We start from the raw sequence: 23428 nt of genomic DNA, 5'->3' as shown, positions 1-23428 counted from the left end.
CCGACGAGACACCTTTACATTGGTATAGTAGCTGTTTCCCTATTTAACAGAATTTTTACAGAAGTATATAATAAAGTAGTATTTACTGCAGTTATCATAACAGAAACTATAACATTAAACTATAAACGGTTTCATCAGACGCGCGCCCGCCTGACCCCCAGTTTACTTCCGTTTTGTGTTTGGCTGTGTCTAATAATACTATTGATATTGGATTTAATTTATGTTAATATTAATTTATATTATTATTTGACTGTATAATAATTGTATTACATAAACAATTTGTTGAATTTTGTTGTATATTCATTTTATTAAAAAACAATTTGTTGAATGGGTCCTTTAGTTCTGTCGCATTTAAAAAAACCGTATGGTATACTGATATATAGCGGTTGAGCTTGGTATAGCAATCTAAAATCAAAGTATTGGAGAGACCAGTTTAGCTAAGTAATGGTTCTTCTAGGTTTCTTTTGATTGTTATCATAAATAATCTAAATGCACTTTATTGTTCGTGAATGTTTACGAGAAGTTAAGTTAGGGTCACAAAAGTGAGCATGTGCAGTAACGTTTCTTTATGTTGTTAAGATGAAACCGTCTGTACTACAGTATCACTATAGTAAATAGAACATAATCCTACAGTTTACTATAGTAATTACTATAATATACTACATTTCTTTCATGTAGGAGTTCCTAAAAAGGTTTTCAGTAGCAATGAAAACCAAGCAAAATTACTTAATTGTCACCATAAAATAAAGGACCAATAGCATTTGTCACGGATGGAACAAAAAATAAATCTCCAAAACTAGAACTATGCATAAGGAATTGAATACGGCCGTGACAAGGTGGGTGATTGCCACAACCAAACCAAGGACAGACTTTACTGTAAGTATGCAGTACTACTTGCACCATTGTTTACACTCTTACAAATTAAGGTGCTTAAAATGTTCTTCACGATGCCATACCTTTTTTGTTGGAGCTACTTTTATAATCTGAAGAACCCTTTTTTGCCACAAATAACCTTTTATGAAACAGAAAGGTTCTGCTGCTGTTCAAGGTTCTTTATGGAACCATTTAGACAAAAAAATTATTCTAACTATGGCATCGAAAAGCACCTTTATTTTTAGAGTGTACTTATAGACCTTACCTGCCAATGTCTGCATTTATTTTTATGAGTGAAATTTTTTATTATTGTGCTTTTACTGGTCATGTGTTTTGTTTTTAATTTAACAGACTTAAAGACCTGTCGTGTTTCATTTAGACTGTGGCTCAGGAGACATTGTTTTTCCCTGCATAAGAAATGACAAAACAACCAATTAATGTGTTTTTCTCGCACAGAAGTTTAATTCAGTTATTTTCATCCTTGTTTTTTTGTTTTCCATAGCTCAAAATAACAACATCACACACTTTGAGCGTTTCCCATCAATTTTGTGGCAAATGTGCAGTTACAGTAATTAAAATAAAATAATGAAAGACAAAATCAGTGTGCGATTCTGCGTTTATTTATTTGAGAGCTACTTTATATATATATATATATTAAAGGTCACAAGGCCTTCGGGGAGTTAAACATTCACCATTAAAAAAATCAAGCATCCTATCCTACTGCTGGTGATATCATGTTTGCTTTTCTGCTGGATTCATAATTCTTCCAATGAAGAGGATGTTGTAATTTTTTTGGTCGATGATAAAGATCATGAACGGCTTGTTGAAACTCAAAATCTTCAGTGGGTTGTAGGACATTGGTCTGAACTGAACTGTTGTCACTGCCGCTGCAGTGGTTCCTTCCTCATCTATATCCAGAGAGGCTTGATGCTCAACCTAAACGAAACCATAAACCTTAAATATTGCATTTTTTTCTCTGCAAAAAACATCACACTGGTAGCCCATATGTTTAATCATTCATGTAAAACTTATCTGTCTCCTTACCTTTGAAATCATCATTCTGTCCTCGGAAATTCCTGAGAAGTCAGCTTTAGTCGTAAACAAATCAGTCATTCCCATTTCCTTCAAGATATCCTTCAGAGAATATGATGTTTTAAGAGACAGTTTGGGGACATAGATGTCAGCTTTTCTGAAAGACAAAGAAAAGAAACTCAGGTTAATCTGAATATAAAATGAAATGTTACCATAAGGAATTAAGACAAAAACATGGAACGGGAACATTTAAAACCTTTTCGCAACAGCTCGCATCCACTTTGTTATGTGCTCTCTAGAAATTTCCTCCTCCAGATAAGTGAGGTTCTTAATTAATGGTCCGTATTCTGGGACAGCCAGCAACATGGAGAAAGAGTCATTGTAGTCAAGACAGAGGACTTTGGCGGCGAGATCCCTGTCATAATGAACTTTGACAAATTCATATTGATGCATGAATTTCACCGGAATGGTGGTCTCAGAATCCACAAAGAATTTATCCTTACGGGTACTGTTTGGGTTAAATGGCAAGTCCCATTTTCCTTGAGGAAAAAAAGAGTTGGATTATTTAAAGGGAGCTGACACAATTTAAAGGGAACTGACAAGATCTGCAACTGTACATGTCTGAGTTTACCTTTAAAATATATGTAAGTGAGAAGGAACATTAAAGTATCGGCATCCAGATCTTCAACTGCTTTATCTATCTTACCATGTGTTTTTTCTTTCACATACGTGTTAATTTTATCTACTGTTTCCTTGTCGCTGAAATTCACTTTAAAGCCATCCGAGTGATAAAACTCCTTCATCTTCTCAAAAAACTCAGGAATCGGCTTAAATTTGTCGCTCACATAAAGAGCAGTGCCGGTATCAACATCCACCCCGATCCTCTGGTCCAAGTCCTCCAGGATACTATGAAACAACTGGTGCATTTCTTCAGTGCTGAATAATGAGCTATTATAACCAATGCCATTGAGAAGCTGCTGTTTGGTCTCACCGCCAGCTCCTAAAGTCAATTCAGAAAGAGCCATTGACACACTGAATGGAGAGAAGAAGATATTCTTGGACTGATAATTGGGCATTTCCACAAGCTTCTTGTACAGTTGGAAGGCAAAATCATTGTTCATCCTTAAGAATGACAGGAGTTTTTCACCGACAAGAGAGCTTTCTGATGTTTCTTGATTTCCGTGAACAATTGGATTAGCTACTATCAGAGCACAAATCCACAAACATATGATGTTCCTTTCCATGATTTAGGTTCAGGTTTTCAAGCACTAATACAGGAAAACACTTGATACCTGAGATAACAAATCAGAAAGTTTATTCAACAGTATTAAACAGCTCATAGATGCAAATACTTCTCTTATTTTGTCTTCTTTTGTGACTTCTCAACAACAAATGTATTATACAACATGTATGGTTTTCCTCATCTGGACATACAAATCTCTCACCTGTCCAGCCAGCTGCTGTCTTTTCTCCAAACTGGATTGAACTATGAAGCCCATGTCCCGAAATTGATTTAAAAAACAAACGTTACTTTGTTTGTCTTTTTATGTTACTTAGCAGAAAACTGTAATAATTAACTACAAGAGCTGACACAAAGATCTCTCATGATGACATTATTTAGCAACCTTGATTGATGAGCTGAAAGATATTTACATGTAAATACTTTTCATAAATGTTTGTTGAAATGTCAACCAAGTAAAAGTAGTAATTATACTGCTGCTATTGGACAAATAAACTGTTCTATTAAATATCTGATCATTGATTTTGTACAGAATGTTTATTATTCATAGCAAATACAACATTTTCAAAATTCGTAGTACTGTTTACCAGCAAATACAGTTGTGCTCATCACATACCCTGTGCAGAATCTGGAAAAAGCTGAAACATTTGAAAAAATAAAAGGATTTTTGAAAATTAAGATTTATTTTGCTTTTAGTCCTGCCTGAGCAAGTTATTTGACTAAAGAAATGTTAACATAAAATTCACACTAAAGAATAATAACAGACTTTCAAAATATAGCCCAGGGCAAAAGTTTACATTCCCCTAATTCTTAATACTGTATGATGTTACCAAAACAATCAATAACAGTTTTTGTGTTTAGTCATAGTTGTTTAAGGGTTTCTTGTTTGTCATGAGTCATTACACTGTCATCTGATCTTCAGAACAATCACCCAGGTCCTCCACAATATTTGCATTTCTGGATATTTCACTCATGTCCAGCAGTAACTGTATGATGTGGAGATTCCTCTTTACATTGAGGTCAATCAAGAGACTCATACACAACTATTACAGAGATAGAAACATTCAGTGCTGCCCACAAAGTCAACACCATTCATTTAAAGTCAAGTGGGTGTAAACCTCTGAAAATGGTTTTGGTGTAAAAAATATATAATTTCCTGAAAAACATTTATATATTTTCAAATCTTCTGAAGGACATTAGTAAATAATGTATAAATGAAACAATAACAATTTACACCAAAACCATTTTCAGAGGTTTCACACCCATCTGACTTTAAATGAATGGTGTTGACTTTGTGGGAAGCACTGAATGTTTCTATCTATTGTAATAGTTTTGTATAAGTCTCTAGATTGTCTTCTATGTATATAGAAGAATCTCAACATCATACAGTTACTAAGGGACATGACTCAAATATCCAGAAATGCTGTGAAAAAGCAAAGATTGTGGAGGACCTGGGTGATTGTTTTGAAGATCAGATGACAGTCTAAGGACAAAAAATAAACCCTTATACAGCTATGACTAAACATAAAAACTGTCATTGATTGTTTAGACAATATCATACAGAATTAAGAATCAGGTATGTAAACCTGATGTAAACTTTTGCCCTGAGCTATTTTTAGTAATCCTGTTATTATTCTTTAGTGTGAACTTTATGTTTACATTTCTTTAGTAAAATAACTTGCTCAGGACAGGACTAAATTTAAATTAAACCTTCATTTTCAAAAATCCTCTTATTTTTTCAAATTTTTCAGCTTTCTCCAGATTCCGCAAAGGGTATGTAAACTTTTGAGCACAACTGTATTTATTTTTTACTTTACTTTTTTTATATAGGGCGGTGTATAGTAAACACTCTATTTATTTCACAATCAATTTGCAGAAACTCTGCATCGCTTGTTTTCCAGACGTAGAGTACAGGGTGCATGTCAACAAACAAGTGATAAAGAGGATTGCATATTGAACTAAAGCCTGTTGAAATTCTCATTGATTCCAGTGTAGTCTGGGTTAATAGAAGGCAAATCATTGGGATAGTTATCCCTCCTTTTATTGAAAAGTGACAGGTGACCAAATGAAATGTAGTGGATGTATCATTAAATCAAATCTCAAAATACCAACAATGCCAATTGAATAGACTATCGAACAGTACACTCACCTAAAGGATTATTAGGAACACCTGTTCAATTTCTCATTAATGCAATTATGGTGGTGGTGTAATGGTGTGGGGGATGTTTTCTTGGCACACTTTAGGCCCCTTAGTGCCAATTGGGCATCGTTTAAATGCCACGGCCTACCTGAGCATTGTTTCTGACCATGTCCATCCCTTTATGACCACCATGGACCCATTCTCCGATGGCTACTTCCAGCAGGATAATGCACCATGTCACAAAGCTCGAATCATTTCAAATTGGTATCTTGAACTTGACGATGAGTTCACATTACTAAACTGGCCCCCACAGTCACCAGATCTCAACCCGATAGAGCATCTTTGGGATATGGTGGAACAGGAGCTTTGTGCATCCCACAAATCTCCATCAACTGCAAGATGCTATCCCATCAATATGGGCCAACATTTCTAAAGAATGCTTTCAGCACCTTGTTGAATCAATGCCACGTAGAAAAGGCAGTTCTGAAGGCGAAAGGGGGTCAAACACAGTATTAGTATGGTGTTCCTAATAATCCTTTAGGTGAGTGTATATGCTATAGCAAAGCTTTACAATACAACAAAATGTATAAATCTTATCACTTATGAGATTTTTTTGTAACTGCACTGTAAAAAAAAATCACATTTGTTATTTTTATACAACCATATTTTCAACAACATATAAAACAGTTTCTCAAAGTATTACTTTAAACGATTGAATATTAAAAAGCCTAAATCATAAACATTTGAAATGACATACAAACACTAGAAAAAAAAGAGAAAGACTAGTGCAATTACACAAATATATTTTCAGGCCAAAGACATATACACTTTAAACAATAGTAAAGAGATTTCAGTGACCAAGGTTCAGAAATTTGGTTGATCTGCTCTATTCCTCCTCTTTTTCGATATTATGGTTTTTAGGCACCTGCAGTTCACAAAAAGAGGTCAAAGAGATGTAATACATGTGTTATGGAGCATGTTTTCGACGCATTCTACTTTTCATTTATGATCCTATAACAACTTCTATCAATACCTTTGGTGTCTCTGTGTTTTTCTCACTCATTCGACCTTCCAGTCTTCCTCTCTGTGTAGGTCTGTTATGTGGAAAAACACACAATATACATTTTGTTTGAATAACTTTTAAAGTGCAATTTAACCTATACTTTAATAGTAGAAAAATAAGGCTTGTGACAGAATACAAGGAAACATTGAGTTAGAATCAGTCAAAACAAGACGTATTAATAAATAAACAAGAACATTGTCAGATAACTAACTTAGTCCTAATTTGTTTATAAACCATGCAGCTTTAAGCATACCCAGAAGTGCCTGCAGTATGGGACCTGGGGCTATCGTTTAGAAAGGTAATAGCCTCATCAACTTTGCGCCTTTGGATCCTGCTTTTCACCTGCTGCTCAGCATTAGTGTTCTTAGTGTAATCATAAGCAGAGGGCTTCCATTGGTCAAAAGCTGAGGTGCCTCTCTGCCACCCCTGAGCTGTCTGTTGAGAAAGCTCTTCACCTGGGTCAGCTAACAAAAGATGCAGAGGAAGAAAATACAATTGAAAAATAAAATAAATTATGAAGTGCATCACAAAGATGATTGATGATGCAACTGAAATTGTGTTTTTGGAGACTTACCTTGATGTCTCACCCTCCTTTGCCTCTCAGGAGATCTTCTCTCAGGAGCCTCTTTGTGGTGTGGTTTACGTGGAGACGCTCCATCTACTAAATAAGCCATGTGAGGCCGGAGGTCACATTTATCCTATAAAGTAAAACACGATTAAAGAGTCGAACACACCAATTTAAAGTAATGTGTGACTGAATAACAGAGGGAACTATGCACAACTTAAGTCATTCACGCACATGTCTCCTATGGTATGACATCAAAAATTTAGAGAAAATGAAGATAAATATCATGCTATTTTTTATTATAAATAAAAATATAAAATAATATTTTCTTAACAGTTTGTTTTTCAAAATTTTTGCTTTCAATACCATGATATGTAACTGCCCATATTTTTATTTTTGTATATAGATACTGATCAAAATAGGTTAGACATAAACTACATCAAACAGGCTGTCATACCTGATGGTGAAACAGCACATTCTCTTCCAAGGCAACACCACAAAACTCACAAGGAATGAGCACGTCGCCCTCATCAGGGCTGGGGGAAGAACTGTATAGGAGTGGCGAAACAGAAAGTGGCAGGGTGGGCGGACTAGGCGTGCGGGGAGGAATGACTTGACCAGCGTCTTGAGTGATGATGTCTTCATAGTGAAGAGAGGGAAGCTGTTTACTGAAGGAAGCGATAGCAGAGGCAGGGCTACACCCGGTCTATAAGAAAAATAGAAAAAAATTATACTTATTTTTATCATGGTGATAACTAAAGGCAAAACAACTTAACCTATATACAGTATACTGTATATAGCAACAAAACATATAATATATTCCCAACCCATATAACACAGAATTTCTTTGTGGATTTAGAAACAGGGAAATAAATTTGATCAGGGTTGAGCCCGTGGGAGAAGCTACAGGGCTGAAATTTGAGGAGGTTCCCATGGAAACCCTATACAACACAATGGAAAACCAACTGGAAGGGATGAAGTGGGACATTCAACATCACCGTTAAAATTACAATAGCTTCCTATTGCTTATCAAGTCTTATGTTCTACATAACTAATATAAACAACAACCACATAAAAGTACCCCTGTAGCTGATACAACTTCACACTTGTTGCCAGTATCTACCCAATATAGGCCTGACATAAATACGAGGTCAAGAGATTTTATTTTATGTACTATATTGTGATAACCATTGCCTCAGCACCCACCTGATGTAAGATAAGGTCTTCTTCTGGAAAGAGCACTTCACAGAACTCGCAAGGCAGCATGATGTTTGAGGAAGTGCTATGGCCTGAGGTTGTATTGGTTTTAGGGGGAGCTGCAGTGCTGTTGTTGTTAGCGCTGGAAGAGAGCTGGGAAGCGAGATTGCTGTGGGCTGGTGTCCTTCCAAGACGATGGTCCCACACATCAGTCCACACACCCTCCTGAGCCCCAGGGTCCTCCAAGTCACCTTCACTTTGCAGGCTGAGGGCCAGCATGTAGTCTAGACTGGAAGAGTCATAGCCTGGCAGCTGGCCGAGAGACCACAGCAGGCTGTTGTTGTTGCTCCCCATCTCTGCTTCCTGATCCAGCACTGAGGAAATGAGCAGAGCGACAGGGTTCTTTTTATCTAGCACAAAAAATGTTCAAGCATCCTGTTAAAACCCTCCCATTGCATTCCACAAAATGTTAAGTTAAAACACGATTTAAAAACGATAATAGTCTGATTAATACATACAGTAAGCAAAGGCATTGCTCCTCGTTTCTGCATTCCTCCGGGTTCCTCCCCACACTGTTCCTCTGGTGCTATTGTGCAGTCTGTCCTCCAAGGGTCTTGGTGGACCCCTGCGGTCTGCTGCCCCGGTGTTGTTATTATTGTGGGTCCTCTCCTGGGCCCTCAACAGGTTATGGATGGAGTGTGTCTCAAACCATGCTCCAGGAGACTGGGACCCTGACCTAATGCTGTTCCTCTCCTGAGGTGGGGTCAAGCTACCGCACAGGGCTGGATGAATGTCTCGCTCCCTCAACATAACATTAAACTTGCAGACTGGGCAGGGCTCGGTGCGGGTCCCACAGTAGTCCTCGTGCTCTTTAGACTGGCAAAATGCCAGCTCCAGATCGCAGAACTGACACGGGACCATTCGGTGACTGCAATCAGACCTCTGAGAAGGTCCAAGTAGGCGTTGGATGTGTTAGATAGCAATTTAATCTAATGTACAAGATTGATCAAATACATAAAAACTTTCATGTTGCACAACTGTACCTGGTGGGTGTCCATGAATCTCTTCTCTATCTTCATTCCACATTTGCATTGTTCCTGTAAAATGTTTAATATTGAAGAAAAAGTATTTTTACGATTGAAACGATTAAATGTGGTCCGTATGGATGTAACCACACACAGTCATCCGAACTGAACTGTACCTCTGCATGATCCCGCTCTTTGTGCTGAACAAGTTCAGCCCGAGGTAAAGGCTCCTGGCACACATCACACAGAGCAATGTTCCTCCGACAGTGAATCTCGTGTGTTGTAAAGTTGGATTCTGGAATGTCATGTTTGCTGGAGAGGAATAGGATTTTGATTCTTACACCGTTCAAACTGTGCATCTAGACAAGACAAGAAATCTATGGTATCTAATAAATGTAGGCCTACTGTCAAAAGTGCATCACGGTTGAATGCTTTATAGTTTCTCTTGAAACGAAACTATAAAACAATTCTGAAGGATTTATCCAACTTACCAATTACTGCAGAACTGGGTGTTTTCTTCTGCCATGGCCTGTGTGAGGAAAGAGATAAGAGACAACTTATATGGCTTCATATTATACGGCAAATAAACCAAACTAAGCTGTATTGTGTCTATTCTGTGAGCAAAATCAAGGGATCATGGGCGTTTGTTTGTTTTGATTCCTATTGTTGTGCTACAAAAGATACTGACCTTATTAATGTAAAGCCTTCACACGACTTCTTGAAGCAGCAGTTTCGGTAGGGATGTAAAGTATCCACTTAGCAGTTTAGTCCTTATTTTCGGTCCACGAGTATAAAAGAATGATTAAAAATTGGCAAGACAGCCAACAGTATTCTGACACCACAACATCAGAATAGGCACCAGGGTTTAAATATCTAACGTTACATGCCGGTAGCTCGCGCTGCTAAATATCTCTTACTACAATAAAACTTACTACAGTACTGGTTCCCGAGTCAATGACTGTAAATCGAAACAAAACAAATAATAAACTGCTACTGGACAGAATTAGTAATGCGTCAACTACCGCAATTATCAACTTTCGTTTCGTGACACTGACATCAACACCCGGTGGTATTCGCGAAAACAGCAGCAACACAGACGAATGAAAATAAGACTTTTCAAAATAAAAGACGAAGGGCAGAACAGTTTTATTAGGACACCAAAACACAATGGTGAAGAGCAAAGAAATCCAGAATATATGGAAACACTTCGTTTAATTAAGAGGCATGTTTAATAATCTTGTGGAAAAAAATAAAGTAAATATTATTAGACAAATATTATATTAATATTATATTAATTATTAGGTAAATATTCTATTATACAAAGATTTAAATAGAGTAAAACTATTGAATAATACATATAAAAATGTATGCATAATAATTATTAAATAATTAATTACAACAAAACGTACTTACTTTACCATATCATTATAAATGTGCATATATTATTTTTACTTTATTATAAATCATTTATAATTATATACAGTTAATATTTCCCAATATAACGACTTTTATTTAGCCATTTTCACAGTGCATTTTCGTTTCTAGCTTCACACACGTCGTGGTAGCGCCCCCTTTTGGACACCTATCATCCACCCTCAACTGAGAAGCGCTACGCCTACCGTTATTCACATTTCTGAGCAACATAAATAACAATAAATTATGATCATTTTAATTATGACCACACACAGCAAGAACGCTGAATGTATTTGATATAATGTTTCATATCACTGCGGGAGGTTTTATAATGTTTGGACCGTAATATGGTAGGACATATGTCGTTTTAAAATGTGACAATATTTATTGTTATGGATTTATTTGGACACATAACAGTCATCGTACTAAGGTACAGTTAAACATTATTGCGATGAGGGTCGTGTTGTGTTTTTTGCTGTCATTCCTTGGTAAACAGTACACATCGCCTGTTAACTGTAGTTAAAGTAAAATCCATTGATTTCATGGAACAAAAATCATTTGTTTATAACCCATTTCAGAGAAATGTGTAGAAAGATCCCCGTCTCTTCTCCGGAGTCTGGTCACATGCGCGCTCGGGCATAATGGCTGCACAGGAGCCCTCACCACCATCTTCATTAGAAGGCAACAAACCTGGCTTCCCCAAGAAAATACTCGCCAACAAGCTGGAGGACAAGCATCTGTGCAATATCTGTCAGAAAATCCTTAGGAGACCGTATCAGGCGCAGTGCGGACACCGTTTCTGTTCGTATTGTTTTAATAAAGCAGTGAGGTAAGCGTCATTCAATCCGGGTGGCCCACCTGACACGACACTACAAAAGATGAATGCGACCTGTCAGGCCTTCCGTGCCGTTTTTATTGTGTATTTTATGGGTAAACAAGCCGTAAACGTTGGTTCACACCAGGCGACGTAAATAAAAGGGGCCTGTCAGCTTGTGTTCGGCTTCTTGCTCTGCTGGGCTAGCTGTAAAGTACAATGTAGCCAGACAGGTTTACATCTCTTTGGAGCTGCTGCTACTGTCAAAAGGCGCTTCTTTGTCTTTGCTGCTGTGCTTTTGTATTTGTCAGCGTTATTTCTTATGCATGTATGAAGGCTTTTATTTTGTGCCGTAGCTCTGGACCACAGAAATGCAGTGCCTGTATAAAAGAGGACATTTTTGAAGAGCCAACATCTATTTTGAAGCAAGGATGCGTAAGTTTTGTGGTTTTCTAATACTCTTACGAAATTCAACCACGATTTTTACTATTCATAGTTATCTATGGTGTATTTAAATCACTGTAACCATAATTTATGTCTGATATTAAAAGTAAAACTATGGTCATAAAATGGTAGTCAGTCTAGGAACATTTAAGGACAAACAGCTTTTTGTAGGACTACTGTATACTGTCTGCCAAAACACCACAGTTACTGGGAATCTTGATATATTAAAAGACGCCTGTGGTCTTCTTAGAAACTGTCCGAAAGCTGTGGATCATTTTTTGAAAAGGGAAATTATATAAAAATGTAAAATTATATTTTACATTTTGGAGTAAGTATGATTTCATAAAATACATTTAAATTTATACATCTTGCAGACACTCTTAACGAAACAGCTGCTCAAGCTGTACATGTGTATCAGGGATTCATAAACGATTTAATTTGAACAGTCTGAACTTTTTTGTAGGCTTTCCCTGATAATGCTGCTAAACGAGAAGTTGAAGCTCTTGAAGCTGTTTGCATCAATGAGGAATGCAGTTGGACAGGCACCATCAAAGAATATGAGGTAGTGTGTGCTCTCCCTCTTCAGAATTTCAGAATAGTTCACCCAAGAGTAAAAAAAACACCATTATTTACTCAACCTCATGCCATCCTAGATGTTTATAACTTTGTTCATTCAGATGGACACAATCATAGTTGTCTTAAATAGCACAATACGCTTTCTCTTCCTAGCTTTGTAATGCTGTTAAAGGGATACTTCACCTAAAAATGAAAATTCTCTCATCATTTACTCACCCACAGGTTTTTGAAATGTATTTATTTCTTTGTTCCACTAAACACAGAGAAAGATATTTGGAAGAATGTTAGCTATTTTCAGTTCTGGGACATCATCCACTGCCCTAGCAGGGCAAATATTTTTCTTTTTTTTTTGGTTCTGTTGAAGACAAAATGAGATATTTTGAAGATTTCAGGAAAACAAACAGTTCTGGGGCACCTTTGACTACCAATAAATGTTTCCTACTATGGTAGTCAATGATGTTCTGGAACTGTAAATTCTGAAACTATCTTTCTCTGTGTACATCAGAACAAAGTAATTCTTACAGGTATGAGATTACATAAGTAAATGACGACAGAATTTAAATTTTTGGGTGAACTATCCCTTTAAAGCTCCAAAAGTGCATCTAAACAATTATTAATACGACTCCACAGGATAAATGAATATGTTCTAAGACAGGGGTTCACAGTCTTTTTGACTCCAAGGCCCCCACCGCACTGTATTTACAGTAACAGTTTTTAAAGCAGGGCTGTACAGTGCGACTGCTACATATACAGTATGTCGCACATGCTAAATCGATCTTTGCGAAGAATAAATGTACCCATGTAGCACGCATACGATAAAGTTTTGCTTGTGATTTAGTCAGGCATTTTATGAAGTGTGCTTGTCGTGGTGCTTGTTTGTGATAGATGTAAATCAATGGTGCACTTGTATTTTAGTGTTTTTTGCGTTTACAATTTGTTTACCTGCTGCACTTAGTTTATATTTAGAGCCCTGTGATTTGTGCGATGTGGAAACGGAAAGAATAGTGGAGGCTTTTTAAATGTCGTCATCTTGTTTTGCGTGAATGTGAAGGAGCTGCACAGTTGAATGTATTACTACACTCGTGCATTTGTCTGCGTCTCACTGTATGAGGATGTGAAGTCTATCTCTAGAGCTGATCTGAGAGTTTATTAAAGGCCTCGTTTTTTCCCCTGTTTTCAAAGCTTTCATTTTTTTGGGAGTGTTTACCAATGGATGTTCATGTTTCTAGTTTAAAAAAACCCATTATATTTCAAGTCTAAGTCTAAAAACGACTGGATTTAGTCCGCTTTCACCTCAAAGTTCCGCCTTCCGAAATGCTCTGATTGGTAAAGCTGACCAGGTCTGTCGTGATTGGTGTGTGATGATGTCCCACCCATAGTATTTCAGCGAGTTCAGCTCCTCAAGCTGGTGTGATTGGTGGGTCTCCCTCTCAGTGCACGTAAATTTATAAGCTTTGGCTTTGAGCAATATACAGTAACAATGGCGTCAACTTCACTTTATCAGTTAAAAACATGCAGATCAATCAAAGTGCAACTGAGGTCTACTAGTGCATACGCAAACGTCAATCTTTGTAAGAGATGGTGTTTTTTCTACTATGGCGAGGGAAATGACTTCGGACCGAATGGCGTCAGCCTATCACTAATAACACAAGTGTTAGTTTTGCCTTTTTATATTGGACCAGAGTTGGATAGTAAAACCAGCAGATTGACTAGACTGCAAGCAGGACTTCAGAGGACGTTTCATAAAAGTGTTTTGACAGAGGTTTGTGCACACACACACAATATCAGTGTATAACACAGAACAGCTTTCAAAGCGATGTTAAAGTCATGGAAGCTGTTATTTGACCATTGGTTATCTTAGAATGTGTGTAGCTGAATTCTTATAACCAGCTGAAGGACTGTGATAAGGGCTGAAACGATTAGTCGACATTGTCGACAAATATTCTTGTTGTCGAGTAGTCATTTGATTACGTGACTTAATTTAAGGGCCTGCAATATCACAATTTGACCACTACGGCACTGTAGCGCTAGAGTGTAATGCAGCGTTCCCGAAAGCTATCGCAGTAGAAGGACACACAGCGAGACTTATGGCGGAGTACAAACGAATGCGATCAAGTAAAGTGTGGGAAAGCTTTACCGAATTGAAAACAAAAAATGCGGTTGTGTGCAATGTATGCAAAGCGGAACTGTGAAGTGGAAGTTTCTAGAGAGTATTTGTGTGTTTCGAGTTGGACAGAATCAGCAAACTTAAAGAGAGTAACCAGTTGATTCAAATTCATTAAAACAAATTTCAAAAGCTGAATTGATTTTATTCATTACGTAAATTATGTATAATTCAATGTTTTAACTAGTTGGAAATGCTGAATAATCATAAAAACCGTACCGATTAGTCATTAAAATAATAGATGATTAGTCGATTAACCGGTCCAATAATCGTTAGATTAATCGACTATCAAAATAATCGTTTGTTGCAGCCCTAACTGTGATGAAGGTGAAAGTAGTGAAACGCGCAGCTTAGTAAAATGTTTACAGTCACCGATAACCAAACACTACTCCATCGACTCTTCCTGTTCTCTGAGGAAGGTCTCGCCCCTTTTTTGGCGTATGCCTTTAGGCGTAGGTTATTAAAAGCACTCAGAATAGTGACATCATGTACCCAGGAAGTAGAGGGCTGTAGTCAATTCCAGCCGTTCTCTGTAGTCCTTGAAAAGTGAATTCTGGTAATGACAATATCTCGCTTGGCTTTTAACTTTGAGCTTTATCCTTTAGTAGGTATTTTTTATGCTGTATTGGCAATATTGCACACCAACTAAAGTCTGGAAAATGCGATCGGGGGGAATGGCCGCTATAATTACTTATTAGAGAAAAGCTATCATCAACCAAACATTCTTTGCGACGACCCGTCATAGTCTGGTTAACTGGAAGATCCAGATTAAAAACACTTTATTGCATTAAAGTAAATTGTGGTATTCTAGTACAAACACTAGAGTATAGTGTACTTATATTTAACTAATATTTGTTATAATAAGGTTCAAAAACACTATTATCTCTAAAACGAGGCATTTTACTGCGGTTTACCATAGTGAATAATATAAAAGCATAGAACAGTATATTGACAAATATATAATTAATGTAAAGTAAAAGAATGGAAAACACAGAACTGAAAAAAAGGAACTTTGGAAAAACTTAATTATGTAGCCTTAATTTACCCAACTATAACATTAATGTCCTTCGTCAGTTATCTGCCTATTTATGTGATAAACTAAATATTAATACATTTAAATTTTTATTTGTATATGCTACATGCAAAAGGGGTTAATGTACAGCCCTTCGAAGGACCCATCACACTTATATATACTGACAATTTCTACCCAATAAAATATTTCAGTGCTTGACAATAACCAGAAAAACGTTTTTTTTTTCAAATAATAAGAAATATTATTTGGAAATTATTATTTTTATTATGTATTTCATTGCTCATTTAGTCTAATTTTAAAGTATTATTCATCTTGGGGCCCCTTTGGAAGTCAGCTGGGGCAGCGGCCCCCTGTTGAGAACCACTTTTCTAAAGTAAAATAATATGTTTGTGAGAGAAAATGATTATTACAGTGTATGGTATCATGTTGTGTACTGTATGTACTGTTCACAAGCCCATTGCACTAGAATCAAATATGACGGAACGATGAGTCTCATACGTATCTCATGAATAGTCTTAAATTGCAATAAATAAACCTAAAGACTTATAAACTTAGAAAAAGTATTGTATGATGTACCAAGTAATCATACAAAATCTGAACTGGTTGTCTTCTTTCAAAGGCAAATCATGAGGGGAAGTGTGAATTTAGGATCCTACCCTGTCCATTATGCAAAGAGCTTCTGAGAGCCAACGAACTTGAGCGGCACAATGAAAGAGAATGCCCGGAAAGGACTCTTAATTGTAAATATTGCAAGGAGCCTTTTCATTTCAAAAACATTAAGGTAATACTTGTTTTGTGTTGAAAATTTAATAATTTTGTATTTATGTTTTATAAATGCATAAGCTTTTACAGAATTTCTGTTTTTAGAATCTATTCGTTCTGTATTTAACTTAATTCCTTTATTTGGTTGTGTTATTTATGACAGTGCTGGTTTTGGATAGTTTCATGACATGCAAAGGTTATAAATATTGATTTTCAGGCCCACGATGAGATATGCCCTAAATACCCGATGATTTGTGAAGGCTGTGCCAAGAAAAAAATTCCCAGAGAGAAAGTGAGTAAAAATTATCAAAGCTGTTTATTTATTGTTTTATGTATGTAATGCATCTTGCAGTGCTTACTGTGTCTAACATAATATCTTGTGTTTAGGGTGAAGATATGCAATGTTTTTTTTATTGGTTCCTTAGCTGTGTGTTCTTTCTTCATCTACAGTATGTGGACCACATTAAACTGTGCTCCAAATTCAGAACTCCTTGCAGATTTCATGTTGTAGGCTGTGATATGACGGTACGTAAAGCTACATAAATATTTATGGCTGTACCCCTTATCCATTTATGCCTAATCCTAATTTGAGCATCTCTGATATCTCATAGGTGGAAAAGGAAAAGATCCACGAACACGAGCAAGCCTGTTCCTACGAGCACCTAAACCTCCTGCTGCACTTCATCATGGGCATCAAAGTGAACCTGGAGAGTCTGCATCCTCAGAGTCTGGAGTTGGCCAGCCACAAGATCCACGAGCTGCATCAGTCTCTGCGGGAGCTGGAGCTGAAGATGGGCCAGCTGAGCGGAGCAGGGGCTTCCGTGCAGGGGGCTTGCGCTCTGCTACCACCTCCGCCGGCTCCAACGCTTGGTACGTCTTTCACCCCTTTGCCTACTGCCGTTGGGGCGGCCTTGGAGCTTCAGCTACACAGCGAGAAGACCAAAGTAGCAGAGCTCAGCCGACGCTGTCAAGAGCTGGAGCTGAAGGTAAGCACCTTCGAGAACATTGTCTGCGTGCTCAACCGGGAGATGGAGCGCTCTGCAACCACCATGGAGGCCTATAACCGCCAGCACCGGCTTGACCAAGACAAGATTGAGATACTTAACAACAAGGTCAATTGTTTACTAAATGTGATATAAGGCTCACAAATATTTATTAGACTGGAAAAATAGTGCTAAATATAATTTGAATCCTTGTGCAGGTACGGCAGTTGGAGAGGACGGTGGGACTAAGGGATCTCTCCATCGTGGAGATGGAGGCAAAGATGAGGGAGATGTCTGCAGCCACCTACGATGGCGTCTTTGTGTGGAAGATCTCAGATTTCTCCAAGAAGAGACAGGATGCTGTAGCTGGACGTGCACCAGCTATGTTCTCACCTGGTAATTTAATTTCATATAAACAATTTTGATACATAATGTGTGTTAATTTAAATCTCAGTCAGGGGTTGAGTAATTTTACATTTTAGATGAAAGTATTGCATAGACCACTTGGGAAAACATAAGCAAAGCTGATCCAACGCTGGTCTAGAAGTTCTTGTTCAGTTTTTAAAACTACACAAAGGTTTGAACAAAATATAACCAATTTAAAATTTAAAACCATAACAAAATGTTTAATGAATATTTTAACAAGTTAGATTTAAAAAATAAATTGAAACCGAAACTGCTCATGGACCAGTGGTCTAGCAGATCTGACCATTTGGCAAAGTGGTCTATAGCCATTTCAATAAATCATAAAAAAGTCTGGTCCACGTTGTAGGTCATTTTGGCTAAGAACCTATAGAACCTTTCTTGTATTCATGTTGATTAGGGGTGCGTTTTATCTAAAATGCATTATACAACAATAATACACCTGAGTGATAAAAGTACTTAAACTGTTGCGAGTTCTTTCAAACATATTTTTTTGGCAAATCTGAGTTGTATCTTGAATCGTGCACTTGACCTGCTCTTATACAAAAAATGTTTCCCTCACTCTCAGAGGTGACTGGACTCAATGAGAATTGCCTTGATAAAACAATCATGATGGAATGACTCTTTGATGCAACTTGTTGTGTTTTACAGCATTTTACACAAGCAAATATGGCTATAAGATGTGTTTGCGCATCTATCTGAACGGGGATGGGACGGGACGTGGTACTCACTTGTCTCTGTTCTTCGTGGTGATGAGGGGACACAGTGATGCCTTGCTCAAGTGGCCTTTCAATCAGAAGGTCAGTCTGATTGTCCATATGTACATTGTGTGTCTGGACAGTTTTCATTCTTAAGATCCCATCAGACCTCATCATTCTAAAGTTTAAGCTTCTGCTTTTAGTTAGGTTCCTTCATTTTCTTTTTTGTTTGACTTCTGGGCTCCATTAAATTTAAACAAAATCATATTTGGTCATTCAAGCCAAACTCATCAAATGGCACACTTTTGTCTGTAGGTCACCCTGATGTTGCTTGATCAGAACAACCGAGAGCACATCATCGATGCTTTCCGGCCAGACATCTCCTCTTCCTCCTTCCAGAGACCTGTCAGTGACATGAACATTGCCAGCGGATGCCCCCTCTTCTGCCCTCTCTCTAAACTTGACTCCAAGAACTCCTACATCCGAGATGACACCATCTTCATCAAGGCCATTGTTGACCTCACAGGCCTGTAACATGTCGCTGCTACTCCGCCATTCTCATTTCTCCAGCCTGTAGTGGTTCCCGTGCAGTAATCTTTTCCCGAGGCCTGGTCCTTCGGTCCGAGCTCTTTGACGTGCTTGTTGTGAGCCCGGAAGAGACCCCGGGAACCAGTGCGACACTTCGCTGGGATTGACACCGTTCTGCATTATGTACTATAATTGTTCCCAGAGTCGTGTGCAGTTCTACTGTAATATAGTTTCCCTTTGGGAATGCTCACTCTTTTAGAGCGACATGATAGCTGTCAGCTGTGATTGTAACGTAACTACTTGCCTGTGCCGTAAATACGGTACCTTGCCTTTTATAGAGATTGACAAGACTTTCTTCACGAGATAGACGCCATTTCATTTCCAAGTGCTTGGCTTGTGTTGCAGTCACCATTTGTGTACTACTTCCTTTCTTAGTGATCGCAGCTACTCGTAAAACAATGTGTCGTGCATAGCCAGACGTGCAATCGCACTGACGTATGTCGTCGATTCGTACATTTCGCGGCCGCAACTCGCTTCAGATTCTCAATCGCTACTCCAAGCATACGGTACGCATCGATGGTTTTCTGACTTTCCCCTTTAGCATTGTGTTCCTCAAAAGTCTTGTTTTCATTGGTTCTCTCTAGTGGTGGACATTGCTTGAATTCCCTGAAGTCCAAAGCATGGAATTTAGGTCTTGTGAGTGAGGAGTTGTGCGTGTGAAGGTGTGACATTTGTTTCCATTTTTGGTGTTCTTTGATGTATTAGTTTGCATGTTGGATCTGTGGAAGATACATTCAAGTTAGCAACAGACCAGGTTTAAACCCTGGGCCTGATAAGCAAAGGCAGTTTCATTGTAAATCGCTGTTAAAGAAAACAACCGCGCTTGCGTTAAAACCATCAGTTTTCTTTTATAAAGCCTCACCGGCCGATTATATTATGGTTATATATGCTTATACAGGAACTCCAAGCCGTAAGTCTTAAGATAGTGCGAGTAGGACAGATACTTTTGTGTGTTTTATCGTGATGTGGAAAGGCTCATGTTCAATGGCATTTCTATGTTTTCTTGTCTTTTGGGTGTTCTGTTGATATTGTGCTGCTTTGGCCAAACGGATGCCATTAAAACTATATGACCTGCTTTGGATTGCGCCGATCTGTAAGAACCAAGCAGGTGTTTAAAAAACGTAGTTAGTGATTCCTGTCGTCCTTATCTCAGAAAGTTCATAGGTTTAATGTTCTAGAAAATGAGGAATGTGATCATCGTTTCGAGGTAGCCTCAGTCCTTAATAGACAGATAAATGCATCTTTGCTCCCATGAGATCATTAAATGAGAAGATTCTGTTATTTGTGACCGGAGAAGACGTTGCTAGAAATGTACAATGCATAACTTCTACATAAGGGCTTTTTTAGTATTCAGTACGTCTTCCATGTGAGCTTTTCGGTCCGATTCTTTTCGTAAATGGAGTTTGAGATGCTCATTAAAGATGCCTTCATGCTAACAAAGCACCTCGACCCAGCCTATTTTCAAACCAGTTCCCACAGATATCAAAACCTCTCTGTGCATGAGACGTTTCGATAGAGAAGATAAACACATATTGTAAATTATTGGTTTACTTTCGTAGACCTACGTTTTATTTGTATTGCTTTTTCTTTTTATCTGTTGATTGAGATGCAGAATATGGCGATTATAAATGTGAGTGTGGTATATCATTTAAGTATAAATAGATAAACTATGCAGTGTACACGGTTGTATGACTGGTGTTGCTGTGGATATAACAAATATGACTCATAAATATATAAATATATTATAGATTTATATTAACAATACATGTAATATTTCCTGTTGGGATGGTTTCAAAATGTGTTTGGGCTCATTCCGGGCTTTGGTATGTTCTCCTCCAGTTTGGCAGACTCTTCTCTCAAGAATCTGTCTACATGAATAAGTCTCACCGTAGTAGATTTCCCAGCTTGCTTTTTGCCCTAATGAGATTTCAGAGTATTTGTGAATAGTTCTTCTTTGATGTGCCTCTGTAGCATAACTGCTTCTAAACAAATGGTCTCTACACATAGCTTTAGCTGACAAGGCATGTGGCAAGCGTGTTGTATTGTAAGTCATATTAAAAGGATTCTTTTCGATCCATTTTGAAAACACACCTTTGGTTTTGACATGTCGAGTAGGCATCACTTTTTTCATTGTAGTAGTGCATAAATTTTTGCTCGTGCAATTATACAAGTGTCCTTCCTGTGAAATCCACGGATTGAATTGTTTGGGCTCATATTCATAAGCTTAGGAGGTGAATAGGAATTGGGGTAGAGCCCCATTTATTTGTAAGAAGTAATAAGTTATATGACTTGAGTATTATCTTTGAATAAGCATACGCTACACTATAAACGTGATCTTTTTTTTAACGTTTTTGCATACAGTTGAGATTTCAGCTCATAATTAAAGGAATACAGGACTGATTTTTTTCCTATTCAGCTAACAGATATTTGTATGCTTTTTATTTCCGAGGTCGCATTTCATAAAGTTTGCTTTAATAATCAAAGATATTTCTACGTAACTTTGTATGCCTTTCTCATGGTGCGCAAGTGCCACTGATCTTCCCCATTCTGTTCTACAGAGCTAGAGATGTAACTGTGATGGCACTGTTGGTTTCTTCCGTGAATTGTGGTAGTCGATGTGCCAAAGTAGGAACCTTTGTGTGATAAATCCTGTGTTTGGTTTAACCCTTTAATAAAGTATTTTCTGTTCTCTAATTTCTCCAGTCTGTTGTGTGCTGTATGTGTTGTGTTATTGCAAACAACCACAGGGGGGCCCTGATGCACCATCAAAGGTGCATCTGTTGGGTAAGTTTAGGAACATGTGTAGCATAAAAATATTCCATGTCAACAAATGTGATTTTCTTTTTGTCCACGTTAATATAAAACTGAACGTATGTGAGAAATATATTTTAAAAGGTTCCCTGACTCCAATGGTGTTACACACCAATGGCTTTTCTTGAGTTCAGTCTCTTTTGGTCAGGGTTTCCCTCTTGGACCAAGAATTGAGGAGGTGAAATGGCTGATGTCTGAGCAATGGCACTTTCAGCCAGCGGTGCTTATCCTACATCACGCACAGCTGAATGTGGTTTATATTATCTGGTTGAAAAGTATTTCACTTAAAATGAATTTCTGGAAAATCTTTTTGTTTTTCAATAACAGAAAACAGAACCCTATCAAACATTGGGGGGGGGTGAAGAATAAACTAGTTCTTTTACTCTGTTTCCAAACATTGGCTGCTGTTCTGTCAGAGATTTCATGAGGCCCTATGATTTCAGATGTGACTTAAATATTGGGAAATATGGGGTTTTTGGACTGGGCTGTTCTCTTCCACTCTGTCAAAGCTGTTATAGTCTCATAATCTATTTAGGTTTATAGAGAAGAAAACTATGTATTATCCAACATCTAACATTTTGAAAGTAAAATATGGAAGACTGGTTTGAAAGGGCTTTCCTGTAGGTAATATGTCAATGCACAAAGCCGTGTTTAAACCCTCAAATGTTTTCCGAAACAAAATTCCTGTGTAATATTATAAACCATTTAAAATGAGTTATATGTTTAGTTTACTCGAAAATAACAAATTCTATTGAACTCTTGTCATTCCAAAACTATATGATTATTTCATCTGTAGATCAAAAAAGGGCGTGTTAGATGGCACAAAGTTATTTTTAGACGGCAGTCATATAAGGCCCTTCAGCCGAGACCTTCCAGTTATAGTCGATGTTTAGTGAAGCTGGCTTTTTGCCCCTGACTTTTCCCCTGGGTAAATCTGAGGGCTCAGTATCACAGCAAACAGACTCTAATCTAAGGATTAACAAGGGCTTTACTCTCTATCAGAGTATCTTCTTTGTCTGTATTCAGTAGATAGAAGATGATGGTCTTAAACGACCAAACTGTCCAACACCGGAGGCTTCTTCATTGCTATTATTTGCCAGTGAAACTAGGTGACAGACACAATATGAATATATCATACCTTTTTTTATTGTAGATGATTTAAAGTTAGTTCACACTAAAATTAAAATTCTGTCATCATGTAGGCAGTTTCATACCTGTATCGGAGTCCTGCACTGGTCCTTTTTGATGAACCTGCACCCACATTAAAAGAAGTCCTGACCTGACAGCAGGCAGCAGCACTAATTTTATACCTTACCCGACCCAACCCGTATGACAAAAATGCCACGACCCGAACCACACCCGCATTACATCTACATGATGTAGACAACATTTTGTTTTCTCAACAAGCAACATAATATTAGGGATTCCTGGTTAAAGCATATTTTAACATGTAACTCAGTATGGCAGACTTTTGGGAGAGACAACCAAGTCTCCACGAAAATATGTTAGCTAATTGTAGCTATTCTATATTTGATTCGTGATATTTGAAATGTGTTTAATTTATGCAACAACAAAAAAATGTTA

General features: G+C 37.6%; 3 protein-coding genes across 7 annotated transcripts; 1 reads left to right on the top strand and 2 right to left on the bottom strand.

Annotated features, from left to right (window-relative positions):
- Positions 1 to 1311: 1311 nt before the first annotated feature.
- Positions 1312 to 3469, bottom strand: LOC130418805 (alpha-1-antiproteinase-like). The gene is made up of 5 exons (XM_056744911.1): positions 3351 to 3469; positions 2537 to 3197; positions 2162 to 2444; positions 1918 to 2062; positions 1312 to 1809 (listed from the first exon to the last, which is right to left on the bottom strand). The coding sequence occupies exons 2-5, from the start codon at positions 3147 to 3149 to the stop codon at positions 1606 to 1608; spliced, it is 1245 nt and encodes a 414-aa protein (XP_056600889.1). The 5' UTR covers positions 3150 to 3197; positions 3351 to 3469; the 3' UTR covers positions 1312 to 1605.
- A 1677-nt stretch (positions 3470 to 5146) lies between these two features.
- trafd1 (TRAF-type zinc finger domain containing 1) lies at positions 5147 to 10206 on the bottom strand. Of its 2 annotated transcripts, none has more exons than XM_056744795.1 (11): positions 9824 to 10206; positions 9627 to 9664; positions 9312 to 9447; positions 9154 to 9207; positions 8629 to 9052; positions 8120 to 8520; positions 7371 to 7619; positions 6923 to 7046; positions 6602 to 6812; positions 6319 to 6379; positions 5147 to 6210 (listed from the first exon to the last, which is right to left on the bottom strand). In XM_056744795.1, exons 2-11 carry the CDS (start codon positions 9659 to 9661, stop codon positions 6172 to 6174), a joined length of 1734 nt encoding a protein of 577 aa, XP_056600773.1. In that variant the 5' UTR covers positions 9662 to 9664; positions 9824 to 10206; the 3' UTR covers positions 5147 to 6171. The 2 variants fall into 2 exon arrangements, with proteins under 2 accessions (XP_056600773.1, XP_056600774.1); XM_056744796.1 differs by having other exon boundaries at positions 8120 to 8484.
- Positions 10207 to 10712: 506 nt separating this feature from the next.
- traf2a (Tnf receptor-associated factor 2a) lies at positions 10713 to 21727 on the top strand. 4 transcript variants are annotated; one of them, XM_056746170.1, is made up of 11 exons: positions 10713 to 10898; positions 11127 to 11377; positions 11719 to 11797; positions 12270 to 12368; positions 16199 to 16360; positions 16559 to 16633; positions 16792 to 16866; positions 16953 to 17453; positions 17543 to 17720; positions 18399 to 18547; positions 18761 to 21727. In XM_056746170.1, the coding sequence occupies exons 2-11, from the start codon at positions 11190 to 11192 to the stop codon at positions 18977 to 18979; spliced, it is 1725 nt and encodes a 574-aa protein (XP_056602148.1). In that variant the 5' UTR covers positions 10713 to 10898; positions 11127 to 11189; the 3' UTR covers positions 18980 to 21727. The 4 variants fall into 4 exon arrangements, with proteins under 4 accessions (XP_056602148.1, XP_056602147.1, XP_056602149.1 ...); XM_056746169.1 differs by having other exon boundaries at positions 10713 to 10978; XM_056746171.1 differs by having other exon boundaries at positions 10713 to 11036.
- The last annotated feature ends 1701 nt before the right edge of the window (positions 21728 to 23428 follow it).

This window comes from Triplophysa dalaica, chromosome 4 (genome assembly GCF_015846415.1).
Source record: "Triplophysa dalaica isolate WHDGS20190420 chromosome 4, ASM1584641v1, whole genome shotgun sequence".
NCBI classification, from domain to species: domain Eukaryota; kingdom Metazoa; phylum Chordata; class Actinopteri; order Cypriniformes; family Nemacheilidae; genus Triplophysa; species Triplophysa dalaica.
Note: the sequence above shows the minus strand (reverse complement) of the source record. Positions and strands in the feature narration are given on the sequence as shown.

Bases quoted from the DNA above. Each gene is read 5' to 3' on its own strand.
- traf2a (XM_056746170.1), top strand. From the start codon at position 11,190: ATGGCTGCACAGGAGCCCTCACCACCATCTTCATTAGAAGGCAACAAA. The intron at 16,634-16,791 runs GTGAGTAAAAAT...CTTCATCTACAG, and splicing joins AAAAAATTCCCAGAGAGAAA to TATGTGGACCACATTAAACT. The intron at 17,454-17,542 runs GTCAATTGTTTA...ATCCTTGTGCAG, and splicing joins TTGAGATACTTAACAACAAG to GTACGGCAGTTGGAGAGGAC.
- trafd1 (XM_056744795.1), bottom strand. From the start codon at position 9,661: ATGGCAGAAGAAAACACCCAGTTCTGCAGTAATTG. The intron at 7,620-8,119 runs GTGGGTGCTGAG...TTTTTCTTATAG, and splicing joins AAGACCTTATCTTACATCAG to ACCGGGTGTAGCCCTGCCTC. The intron at 7,047-7,370 runs GTATGACAGCCT...TTTACTTTATAG, and splicing joins ATGTGCTGTTTCACCATCAG to GATAAATGTGACCTCCGGCC.
- LOC130418805 (XM_056744911.1), bottom strand. From the start codon at position 3,149: ATGGAAAGGAACATCATATGTTTGTGGATTTGTGCTCTGATAGTAGCT. The intron at 2,063-2,161 runs GTTTTAAATGTT...TTTGTCTTTCAG, and splicing joins ATGCGAGCTGTTGCGAAAAG to AAAAGCTGACATCTATGTCC. The intron at 1,810-1,917 runs GTAAGGAGACAG...GGTTTCGTTTAG, and splicing joins ACAGAATGATGATTTCAAAG to GTTGAGCATCAAGCCTCTCT.